The sequence below is a fragment of the Hyperoodon ampullatus genome (genome assembly GCF_949752795.1).
Source record: "Hyperoodon ampullatus genome assembly, chromosome: 9".
In the NCBI taxonomy this organism is placed as follows: Eukaryota; Metazoa; Chordata; class Mammalia; order Artiodactyla; family Ziphiidae; genus Hyperoodon; species Hyperoodon ampullatus.
The window spans coordinates 93443578-93456022 of NC_136922.1; the positions used below are offsets into that span (position 1 = coordinate 93443578).

Consider the following 12445-nt stretch of genomic DNA (forward strand, 5'->3'; position numbering starts at 1 on the left):
GATTTAGAAAATGGGAGCCAAATTTCAAGTTATTATGAAATGACATGCAAATAGATTTACCCTGATCCCTTAACATTTGCAAAATTGTTACTAGGCATTAGTGCTAAGCCTTAAAATGATGAATTAAAATTTTGCTTACCTAAAAGTCAATTTTTCTCTGCTTGGATTGTCAGATCTATAACAACTAAGGGCAACAGGATCCCTTGACTAATGAACACTTTAATTTTCAAAGCATAGGCAGGCTCCATGAGTGCGCGCGCGCGCGCACACACACACACACACACGCGCACACAAACACACACACGATGAAACTCCCCAACCGCCATTTCTCAGCCCTATATCTTAACCCCTTTCTCTTGCATATGACCCCGGGTAAACTCAGTATGCTTCTCCTACATCGAGGCTCCAGGACCAGATTGCCTGCCTTCAAATGCAGCCTTCTAGCATTTTACTGCGTGACCTTGGGCAAATCACCTAACCTTTCTGAGTCTCAGGACCTCCTTTATATAATGGGGATAGTAATAGGACCAGCTCATAGAGCCATTAGAAGGTTAAATGAATTAATATCTATAAAATGCTGAAAACAGTACCTGGCACAAGAGGTGCTAGAGGAACAATCCTATATTTATTTTTCAAAATGGGCTTAAAATGTAATTAATTAATTAACTTTTAAAAACAGTAATTAAAAAAACAAACTTGGTTTTCTCTCCTTTTTTTTACTAAAAAACACCATTTATTACTCAAATTGGGTGACAAAAAAGTGGTCTGGCCCTCTTTGTCCACCTCTAAAGTCTGATGTCATTTTCAGGAGAATCGGACTCATTGACCTTATTCTTTTCCAAGCCTCTTCCTTAACCCCCTCATCATAGCCCTTAGCAGAATCAGCCTCTTCATCAGTCCCACGTATTTTAGGAAAAGAAAAGGACATGCATGTGTGTGTGTGTGTGCACACACGCGCACACACGGGAGGAACAGGTGAGAGAAGTGCGACCGTCTTGAGCATCCTGACACAACTATCCTTTCAATGTCATCTCCTCCCCTTTCCTCCCAGCTCTGGCCCTGGATCTCCCCCTCTTTCCCCACCTTCCATCAGGCAGTTGTGTCAGTTCCTCACGCCAGGGACCCTCACCTGTTGGTGTTCTCCAGAACCTCCACCTTCTTCCGAAGCTCCGAGTTCTCCGTTGAACAAGACTCCACCCTACAGAGGAGAGAGAGAGAAAAAAAAACAAACTTAGTTTTTTATCAGGGGAGCAAACACTAAGCCAGGAGCTAGGATGGAGGCAGGTGGGGTTCAGAGAAAAAAGACAGGGAAGCAGCTACTCTAGGGAGGTGAGGGAGAGAACTTGGCCAACCTGAGTTGGGGAAAAGAGTGAGGAGCCAAAAGAAAAAAGAGAGAGAGAGAGATGGGTAACCAGTGCCTCAGTAATGGAAAATGAATAGGGACGGCACAAAACATAAACTTCTTTTAGGGTGTTCCAACCTTGATTTCTCTCGACTCTTCCCTATGGCTCTCAATGTCCATCACAATTCTCCCTCTATGCTACAGGGTCTGGATGCTGCTGGCTGTACTCTTGACCTGAAGGACTGACAGGAAGCCAAGGGGCTTGGGGCAGGGAGAGAGTGAAGGACAAGAACCCGGGGCCTCAAGACAAGGAATCCAGGTGCCGGAGCAGGCATGCCCCAGAGAGGCAATAAAGAGATTTTCATTGAAACATCTTGACCCTGGATACCCACAGACAATAACAAACAGAATGGGACTGCTTAATGCTCTATTACCAACACCTAAATCAGGAGGAAGAAACACTGACTTTCAGTAGGAACTTAAGAACCAGCCAGGATCCACCAACCGCTCCTCTCACCAGACACACATAAAGATTCATTTCTAGGTCCCGGGACTCATTCCCATCTTAAAATGGCATTAGTTTGCCAGATGGGAACTATTTTCTAGGGCTAATACAAAATTGTATTTAATTTACGTTTTTCTAACAGCCCTCCTGATATTCCAGGCTATTCAGAAGAGCAAAAGGTGCCGTCAAGTGTTTTTGTGAAAAGTCACTCCCCTCTAACACAAATTATAGTGGACGGAAAAAAAAGAACGCCAACCTGCCTTACTTACTTCATCCCCTGTTGCTTTCTCTAGCGTGCGAGGGATGTGGCCAACAGGAATTGATTAATTAGCGCCTCTCCTCTGAGGAGTCCAGGAATATGCATGAATGTTAGCATTTGTACTTATTTGAAAGGAAGCCTTCAGGGACTTAAGGACCCTTGGTTGGAAACTGTGCGGTACAAATGCCTACTAAGACTGAATGTATTTTTTATCACCTGCCAGATCTATAAGATTTCCCCTCTAAAAACCACTAGGTGGCAGGCAAAACATAGCTGATAAACCAACGGCCTTTGCTGGGGTCCAGACGGAGAAATTGAACCCCCTTCTCATAGAAAGCAGGGCCCCCGCCCCGCACTTACATTTCTCTACATGAATTGCTCAATACACACAACCACTTTGGCAGGAGGCTTACTTTTTCTCCAAACTGTCCATGTATTCCTTCTTCTTCCTCCTACTTTCCTGGGCAGAAATCTGCAATGGAAGGGGAGAAAAAAGGATTATGTTCCAGCTATCTCAGTAAATCAGTATGACAAGAGGCCATGAGCAAAGAAATCACAAAAGCCCTGCTCACTTTTGTGGCCACTTGCCATTTGTTTAACCTACTGGCTCATCTACTAATCACCTCTTCTGCCTTCCCTGGTTTCAACCAGCTGATATTCTCATCTACTTTCCAACACACTAGGCCCCCAGTGAGAAGGACAGTGGTCCAGGAGTCAGACTGGAACATGTGGGTCACGAACCATCTGTATGGTCTTAGACAAATGATCTCAATTCTGTGGACCTAGTTGGCTCAACTATAATACATAATATAAGCCAGTTGGGGTTAGTCGTATAAAAATTCCCTGGCGGTTCTGCACATGGACAAAGAATTTTAACTCTAAGCTCTTTCCTTCCTCTCTCTTTGTCCCCTCCCTCCTGCTCTGCCCACGCCCTAGCCATGCCCCAGGGCCTCTGCACCCCTGATCCCCACTGTAGGGGCCTAGGACTAGAAGACTGCTGGACCCAGGTATAGAACAGTGGTCTGCAGAATTTTTTATCAAAAACCTCTATCAAGAAAAAAACTTAAGCAAGCACCCATAATACATTTATATGCATTCATTTATAAATTATATACATGCCTACTAGAGGGAAATATTGTGTATCTAATAAAACAAATTTTAAAGGCTGAGATTTTTTCAAAGTGTAAATGGGAGTTCTAATATTTTCTTCCCACCCCTGTATGGGTCATCTTAGGCACCACAGAGTGTGCTCGCCCGACCTGGAGGCCCACTGACCAGAAGATGTATGGGGAGATCTGGGGGAAGACAGGGGCAAGCCTTGGTCCCCACCACGGGACGGGCCAGTGTTGGCCACCGGGAAGGGAGGGTGGGCATGCTGGCCGGGTTTGCTCACTGTCTCTGCTCACAGAAGTACCTGGATTTGAAGGGCTCACCTTATTCTTGATTTTCCTCCGGATTTTCTTCAGGGCCTTCTCCTCGGATTTTGTCAGGGGCAACTTGGTGGGGATGGGATAGCCCTCGGCGATCAGGGTCCTCTTCTCTTCCTCCGTTAGGACCAGGGGGCCTGATCCCTGCAGCTTCTGTGCAGACCAAGGAGCAGAAAAAGGTCAAAGAGGAAAAGCCAGGCGCACCGGAGAAACACCTCCTGAGGGGTGAGGAGGGTCTGTTATGATGTCTTGCCAATGGCTAAGGGAAAAAGAGGCTCATCTCTTTTGGTGAGAAACGGGCACTTTGAAGTGGAAGCAAAAATGCAGAAGACACTCGTGTGAGTGTTACAACCCAAGGATTATAATATAAGGGAACGGGTAAAGAAGCCTCCACCCATTATTTCCCAGAAAGTACCCTGCTGGCTAAAACATCAAAATTAAAGGATACAATTCATTTCCCACGTCCCTAGAGATTTCCTGTCCTCAGAGTGATGAAGGATTCACTTGGAACTCTGTTTGTGGAAAGTTTTGCTGTTCTCCTAAAGATGCCATTTTGCAAGATGCTCTCTATACACTAGGAGTTGCTTCTTGAGCTCTACTTCCAGCTAAGGGGCCAGGGCTCCTAGGGACACACCTGCAGGCAAGTTCCATGGAAGTCACTGGTCAGCAGAGTCCCAGACTGTCCATCATCAGTGGAGATGAGAACTGTAGCTCATCTCATTTCACCCATATTAGGACAATGTGTTTATAATTAGTCAAATAAATGGAGTACCTACTGCATATCAGTTCCACATTAGATGCACGGAAGAATCAAAACGAACTCCGTCTCTTAAGTAGCTAATGATCGAGACGGAGACTGAATTGAAACACGTGAAAGAATGAGAGCAATTAAATGCTAGACTGTAATATTCACTCAAGGTACATTAAAAATAGGAAGAAGGAGAACGCTTATGTGAGTCTGTGTGATAAGGGAAGGCTTAGGGTAGCAGACAAGGCTTGAATGGGGCTTCCTGAAAGAAAGGGGGTGATTTACACAGAGGAGGGCATTACAACAAAGGCAGTATTGTAAAAAGTAACTGAAGAAGCCACTCCGCGTAGGGGGGGTGAAGAAGTCTGGAAGCAGCGGCAGGTTGGGCACGGAGGAGGGTGTTTGTAGCCAGCAGAGGTATGAGGGCTTGATGCCAACAGATAATAGGGAAATAACACAGATGCTGAGCCAGGGTATGATATGGGAAGGATTTCCTCCATGACCACGTGGAATGGATTAATTGTGGTAGGACCCACAAATCCATAGGATGGACACTATTTCAGTAATCAAAGGAGTGAAGGGTAAGAGGAGAGAAGGCAAAGGTGGAATGGAAAGAGTTAATTCCCTGGCCCTCGGTAATAGTGATATATAAGAACGCGGCCACAGATCTAGAACTTTCTGAGTTTCTGACACAGACAGAACTCAAAATTTCAAAATTATGTTAATTAATATATGATTCTTCTAAGAATTTTTAAATAATTCATTTCATTCAAATTTGCTCTATGTGATATTATAAATTCAGTAAGGCTGACTAATTTTTTAATTCTCATAGAAATCAATTGACTATTCAGAACAATGAGAAGTTAATTATCTAACCCTAATTTTTTTTAATTTATTTATTTAATTTATTTATTTTATTTTACTTCTGGCTGTGTTGGGTCTTCTTTGCTGCACGCAGGCTTTCTCTAGTTGCGGTGAGCGGTGGCTACTCTTCACTGTGGTGTGCGGGCTTCTCATTGTGGTGGCTTCTCTTGCTGCAGAGCACAGGCTCTAGGCGTGTGGGCTTCAGTAGTTGTGGCACACAGGCTCAGTAGTTGTGGCTTGTGGGCTCTAGAGCGCAGGCTCAGTAGTTGTGGCACATGGGCTTAGTTGCTCCGTGGCATGAGGGATCTTCCCGGACCAGGGCTCGAACCCGTGTCCCCTGAACTGGCAGGCGGATTCTTAACCACTGCGCCACCAAGGAAGCCCTACCTCTAATTTTTATTTGGAAAAATTATATATGTGAGGGATGAATGTTGACTCATGATTTCTATCCTGAGTCACTGGGTTAAGAGTTGCACCACAGACAAAAAGGGTTAAATTATATTTTTGAGCTTTAGACATCAACGCATTTACTCTCAGAGCAATTTTTCAGTTTGTCAAAGGTTGCTTATTTAAAAAATAAATTATTTCCTATCACAGGTCATAAAGACCGCCTAAACTGATGATAAATATTTGTGATACAATTTTGAGAAGAATAACAACGCATTTTTATTCCTCATGTTTGTAGCTATAGAAAAGAAACATGTGGATAAAAACTGGAAGTGTGCACAGGAAAGGAAGAGAATGTGTTAGCATGATGAGGTCACAGGCAGTTCTTAGAAAATGTTCTTTAAGACTGTCATCCCCCTGCTTCAGCAGTTAGACCTAAAACTTCCTACAGGCTCCGAATGGTACCCACGCTGGGTGAAGGTCCGAGTGACAGAATGGGGGATGGGGGTGCAGGGATGCAGGGGACACTCACGTGCGGTGCGGTGAGGAGTGGGGAGCTGGCAAGTGCCGAGGGGGCCCGCGCTGGGGCCCTGGCAGGGCTGTGGGTCTGCGGCAGGCCAAAGGGGTGCAGGCGCGGGCTGGGGCTCAGGCTGCCCTCTGAGTCGCTGCTGTGGCTGCTGGGAGGGGTGGGCGGTAAGTGCAGGTGGTCCACGGAGGCTGAGGGGAAAAGAAAGGATTGCATCCATCAGGGAGCAACAGAGCAGGACCTGGGGCAGTTCAACATTCAACATCCCTACAGCAGAACTCAGGACAGCCAAACAAAAGAATGAGGAATCTCTGCGTGTGGATATGGAAAGGCCTCCAAGATGCATTACTATTAAGGTTAAATTTTAAGAGTGTTTCTTTCAAAAAATTTGAAAGGTTGAATTATTGGGTTCCAAGTCCGCAGTCCTTGATATGGCCTCGTGGCAGGTGCTCTTGGCTTGATTTTCAGGCTTTATTTTGGATACATTTTTGGATTGGGTTTTTCAGTTTTACTTTGGTCAATGGGGGTTTCAGTAGATGTGACATTATTGTCTGCTGGTCTCAGCCTATAGAGGAGGGGAATAAATCAAGGTGCAAAACAGTGTATAAAGTAGCCCTCCTTTTGTATGAAAAAGGAGAGAAAGAGAATACAGACCCCCATTTGCTTGTATCTTCGTAAAGAAACTCTGGAAGGTATATAAGAAACTAATAAAATTATGATGTAATGGGGGCAGGGGAAATTACAGTAAGTAGGGACGGTGCTGGCATAACCTTCCCTCTCTTCATTTCATATAGTTTCCATAGTTTGACTTGTAAACCATGTTAATGTATTAGGATCTTTTTTTTTTTTTTTTTTTAATAGCAAAAGCAGGGAGCCCATGAGTGTTTGAGAAAAGCTCATTTGTTTCTGGAGGAATGTGCATGGTAGGGCCCATAGGCCAGATGCCAGGCATTCTTGATTCAGATAATACCCAATCCATCTGTGGATAGACAGGTAGGCATTGGAAGACAAATTGGGGGAGGGGTGTCTCCCACAGAGTCCTCCAGCATCTAAGCATCCTTCACCTCTCCTCAGGGAGACACCCACACACTCTGCCGGGGCCTTTGAGCCTTAGCCAGTGCCAATCTTGCATCTCCAGGGCAGGAGGGATGGGTTCCCGAGGGAGGAATCCACTCTGGAGTTCAACCTGACAAACAAGCTTTGGGGTCTCACTCTTTTTCTGACCTGCAAATCTTCACGTTGTGCTGAAATACCTTGACAGCCAGCTGCTGTTACTGAGCCAAGGAACATGACCTTGGGTAAACCTTTCACTCCACACCCCTCCTGGAGCCCCCAGGACAACAGAGCCCTGAGTGCAGCGGCTCTGAACTGCGCAAGGAGCCTGGAGGCCTCATACACACCTGGCCTTCCTCGGCCAGAGAACAGCTCGGGGCCATGGAAAGGCCTCGGTCTCCTGCCTGATGTACTGTGAATGGGAAGAGACTTTCTGACACACAGCTACTCACCTAAGAGAAAGGATCCCCCCATAGCTGCCTTTGGAGGTGACAAGCTGCAACCAGACGGCTCTCTCTCCCACTGAGACACCTGAATATCCTAGGTATCCACAGGTGATGTGTCTCTCTCTGCCACACCCCTCACCCACTCCCATTCACAGCACACTTTCGTTCTCTCTCTCTCTTTCTCTAACCCATCTCTTTTCTCTTTCTAACATACTGCTTTTCACTAGATGCTTCTCCGCCCAAGAGCTCCCTAGTTTTTTAGAGTCCATGGGCACTCTTAAAGCTAAAGAATATTCTAAAACAATCCTATGCATCTCCACTGCCAACTCTTCTGCCACCACTTCCAGGCAGCTAAGGAGGGTAGGTATGCGCCTTAATCTTATGTGCTCACCTAGGAAGGAGTCCCAAGCGTGTTAACCAAGTTTTTCCCAATGCCATGATGACCTGTGGCACTCTGTGGTGTCAGATGAATTAATTAAGCAAGGAAGCCATCAGACTGGGGTGGCTCCAGTGCTCTGGTGGCCCTACATAGGCAAACCAAGATCTAAGCCTCTAGATGCTTCGAGGTTACCAGACTGAAACCTAGGACAACCGGTCACAAACAGCCAAATTGGCTTTAAGTTATATCCAATCAATAATTTCCTTACTTTGGGCTTTCCTGGTGGTACAGTGGTTAAGAATCCGTCTGCCAATGCAGGGGACACGGGTTCAAGCCCTGGTCCGGGAAGATCCCACATGCCGCGGAGCAACTAAGCCCGTGCGCCACAACTACTGAGCCTGCGCTCTAGAGCCCGTGAGCCACAACTACTGAGCCTGTGTGCCACAACTACTGAAGCCTGTGCGCCTAGAACCCATGCTCCGCAACAAGAGAAGCCACCACAGAGAGAAGCCTGCGCAGCAACGAAGAGTAGCCCCCGCTCGCCGTAACTAGAGAAAAGCTTGCGCGCAGCAACGAAGACCCAAGGCGGCCAAAAATAAAATAAAAAATTTAATTAAAAAAAAATAATAATTTCCTTACTTTGCTTCCACCTTTTCTTTATAAAAGTCTCCCCCCAGCTCCTGTCGGTGGAAACTTGTAACTGGTTTGGCGCTGCAGAATGTAATTAAGTTTTGCTCAAATAAGCTCTTAAAATTTTGAATTTTTTAGAGTTTATCTTTTAACCATGTTTATCTTTTAACCATGGTAAACAAACAAACAAGCAAACAAAAACAACACAAAACCCAGGAGCGGCCAAACCTAACAGGGGCTCCCGCTGTCTGCCGTGCTGAGCGGTTAGTCTGCAGAACTAACCAAGAATACCAGAGCTCACTTGTCCCTTTCACTAGGCACAGCCCTAATTATTCTAATACCTTTCTCCTTTCCAAGCAGAAGGTGCTCCACAAACAATGAAAATGGCATGGCAGGAAAAGTGAAGCAGACTCGAATCTCCTCTTACTTATTAAGAGCTACTGCCCTGGCCACAGGTGCCTCGGTATCAGATTTCTAAATATCACTTGAAATGTTGCTCTTGGATTACTTACTGACAGGGCTGGGGACAACCGGCTACTTTGCCTAGAAGCCCTGTTGCAATCAAGGATATTGAATTTCCTCCTCTCTGTATATCTAGGATAATGAGGAAGGACGGCCATTTACTTTACCCTTGAAACGTTTCTCCTCAAGTGATCCCAGATTCCGAAGCCACTAGGGGATTCACTGGTACAGTTGTGACATTTTCTGAAGCATATTGCAACATAGATTTAAAAAGCAAGATGTATGTGATAGTTGTAACCAGTGTCACAAAAATGAAAGGAATTACTTTGGAGCAGTATATAAAGCTGAAAGGCACTAAAACGTATATCACTCAGTGAAAAGAAATACTGTCTCAATATGGATTTTAGTCAGTATTTCTAATTTTAAAAACAGAATCCTTTCTTTACTGATGATAAAGGGTAAATGCCGACCTTAATTAAGTTGTCACGGATCAAATCCTGAGTATGTTTCTGGTGGAAAGAAGGTAGACTTTGTTTCCGTGAGCACTGCTACTATGTAACATCTGCACATACCCTTCCCATGACAAGTGCGTATACTAATTTCCTATTTGTCGACCACACCAATGAGCTACCCTTCTAACCTTGTGCCAAAAGTATAAATAAAAAGGGAGGGGATGGCATGTCTGAAGGCACAGAACTAAGAGCAGGATCTGTGCAAAGTAACTCAATTAAAAAGGCTGAGAGGGACTTCCCTGGTGGCACAGTGGTTAAGAATCCACCTGCCAATGCAGGGGACACGGGTTCAAGCCCTGGTCTGGGAAGATCCCACATGCCACGGAGCAACTAAGCCTGTGCGCCACAACTACTGAGCCCAAGTGCCACAACTACTGAAGCCCGCGCGCCTAGAGCCCGTGCTCCCCAGCAAGAGAAGCCACCGCAGTGAGAAGCCAGCGCACTGCAACAAAGAGTAGCCCCCGCTCGCCACAACTCCTGAAGCCTGCGTGCAGCAACGAAGACCCAACGCAGCCAAAAAAAAAAAAAGAAAAGAAAAGAAAGAAAAGAATAAAAAAATGCCGAGAGAGCTTCCTAGACTCCGTGATTCCTGACTATGGGCTTCACACGGGACAAGAAAAAGACTGACACAGAGAAAGAAGAAAGTGAAAGTGTGATAACCCCAAGTGTGACACTACTTAATTCTAAATGGATGGCAAGAAGCCCAATAGGATGCAGGAACAAAGGAGGCTCCTTGCAACAACTGTCGTCTGAAATCAACATTTAAAAACATTGAATTGTTCAGACAGATAAACCGTGAATTCACTTCACAAAGGGTTTAAACTAGAATTGTTGTAAGTAGGCCAGGTGCCTTTGTGGATATGTGCCTATTTGCCTCTACGGATCATCACTCCAGGACAGGGAGCTGGGTTTTATCCACACGATGGCTTGAGGGCAGCAGTTCCCTCGTCCCCTTGTCAGCACCCAAGTCACAGCAGTCTATCAACATGCTGAAAAGGCACCCTGCCTAGGAGTACAAGGTAAAGATTTAGGTGGGAAAACTGAGCTTTCAAAATTTGTATTTACAATCAAGAACAGAGCTATTTCATAAAGCAAGTTCTGCCTTTGGTACAATCAAGCCCAGCACTGTCTCGCACATTCCCCATCTCTTTAGACGGTGCACCCACATCTGTTAACCCAAAGGAGAGAGTGGACAGACCTTCCTTAGGAGAGAAGTTTAGGAACTGATCCACTTCATGAGGCTCCAGCTTAATCTTAGGAATAACTGTCTGGCACGAGGAATCAACCTAAAGGAAGAATTTCAAACACAGTTTTTAAAAACCAATAACAAACCTGAAGAAACACCCCGGAGAGGTATTTGTCATCTGTGTCTTCCTCCCAGGGCAGCCCTGCTTCTCTGGGGCTGGCGAGGCCCGGCTGAGTGCAGGCTGCTTCTTGGACAGGGAGGTGTTTTAGTCCTTAACCTTTCCCTCATTGCCAAACCTGGCAGTACAGGTGACGGAGCCCTCAGAATTCTAAAATTAAGAACCCAGGGCTCGGGAGTTCCCTGGTGGTCCAGTGGTTGGGACTCAGCACTTTCACTGCTGTGGCCTGGGTTCAATCCCTGGTTGGGGAACTAAGATCCCACAAGCCTCATGGCGCAGCCAAAAAAAAAAAAAAAAACTCCAGGGCTCACTTATCAGTGCTTTCTTTCTATTGTTTTTATGGACTATAAAGGCCTTTTATCACAAAATAGTCTGGTACATTTTTAAGGGTCATGGCCTCCAGCAGTGTGTCCTGCGGTAGGAACTGTGTGAGCCCAGCTGCATCCATTCTCTCCGGGTTCCTGACAACTGACAGCAACTAACCATGAAACACTGAGTACAGGAAGGAGGAAAGGTATCTGGCCCGTGCATGGGGAGCAAGGCCATGACCCTGCCCTTTCTTAGTGACATACTTGAAAATGAACTGAACTAAAATCTCATGGAGCAAGGAGACTAATACAGACTCCAGAAGCCTAGTCCGATTAACAGACTCAGGTAGCTATTGAGAAGGGGATTCTAGAGGGCAGTGCAGAGGTGCTCTATCCACAATCCCTCATCTTCCACACGGATGGAAGGCAAAGAGCACAGGAGTGAGTACGCAGCAAAGCCTTAGTGGCCCCACCACTGCTGTGTTACCTTTTCTTGAACAGGTGGACCACTGTACCTCGCTCAGAGGAGATCTGACTTAAAGACCGTCAGTGGAGTCATTGTTTATAACCTGTGACTTTGAACTTAAGGAAAGTTAGGACTGGATTCCAATATCTGGAAGAAGATGTACAAGTATGACTCTGGTCCATCACCAGACACTGAAATACCCGAAGAGAAGGTGGAGTAAAACTAAATCTTACTTGCTGTAGGTGTGGAACTGAGCAAGGAAGAAATTACAGATTTCTTATGCTTTCCATGGGGAATACATTAGGAATTGGTAGGTGGGAGATCCCTGAATTAAGTCAGGGCAACTGAGCACTACACTAGGAAAGTAAAGTATTACACAGGAACTAGCATTCCCTATTGCCACGGCACAGAAAGCCATGGATCGCATCATCATCATAACCACTCCCTTTCCACTGGCTTAAAAATCAGTCCCAGGGAGAATTTTTTTTCCCCATGGATATCTATGTATTTTTTAAATTTTGTAATAGCAATCATAGAAAAAATGAAATGAGACTTGCTACCGATTTTTCTGGAAATGCCTTTAAAGGAAGTGATATAAGCAATGCTGACACCAAATCAACATATCCTAGATATATACATAAATACATTTTTACATACATACATACATATATAGTTATATATCTTTAAACATATACAACCACTAGCTCCAAAAAGATTAAATGCCTTATTGGAGAAAGAGGATCCGTATCTTTTGATCCAATCTGTTT

At 45.3% G+C, this 12445-nt stretch overlaps 1 protein-coding gene across 1 annotated transcript in view; it reads right to left on the bottom strand.

The window, feature by feature from the left end:
* Nucleotides 1-12445, bottom strand: part of CREB3L2 (cAMP responsive element binding protein 3 like 2) — a gene marked incomplete at both ends in the record, with an annotated part of 116689 nt that overhangs the window by 15073 nt on the left and 89171 nt on the right. Inside the window, 5 exons of the mRNA XM_079711133.1 lie at nt 1130-1198; nt 2520-2578; nt 3540-3686; nt 6065-6249; nt 10739-10826. Coding sequence (XP_079567259.1) covers nt 1130-1198; nt 2520-2578; nt 3540-3686; nt 6065-6249; nt 10739-10826 — 548 coding nt within the window. The remainder of the gene's footprint in view (nt 1-1129; nt 1199-2519; nt 2579-3539; nt 3687-6064; nt 6250-10738; nt 10827-12445) is intronic.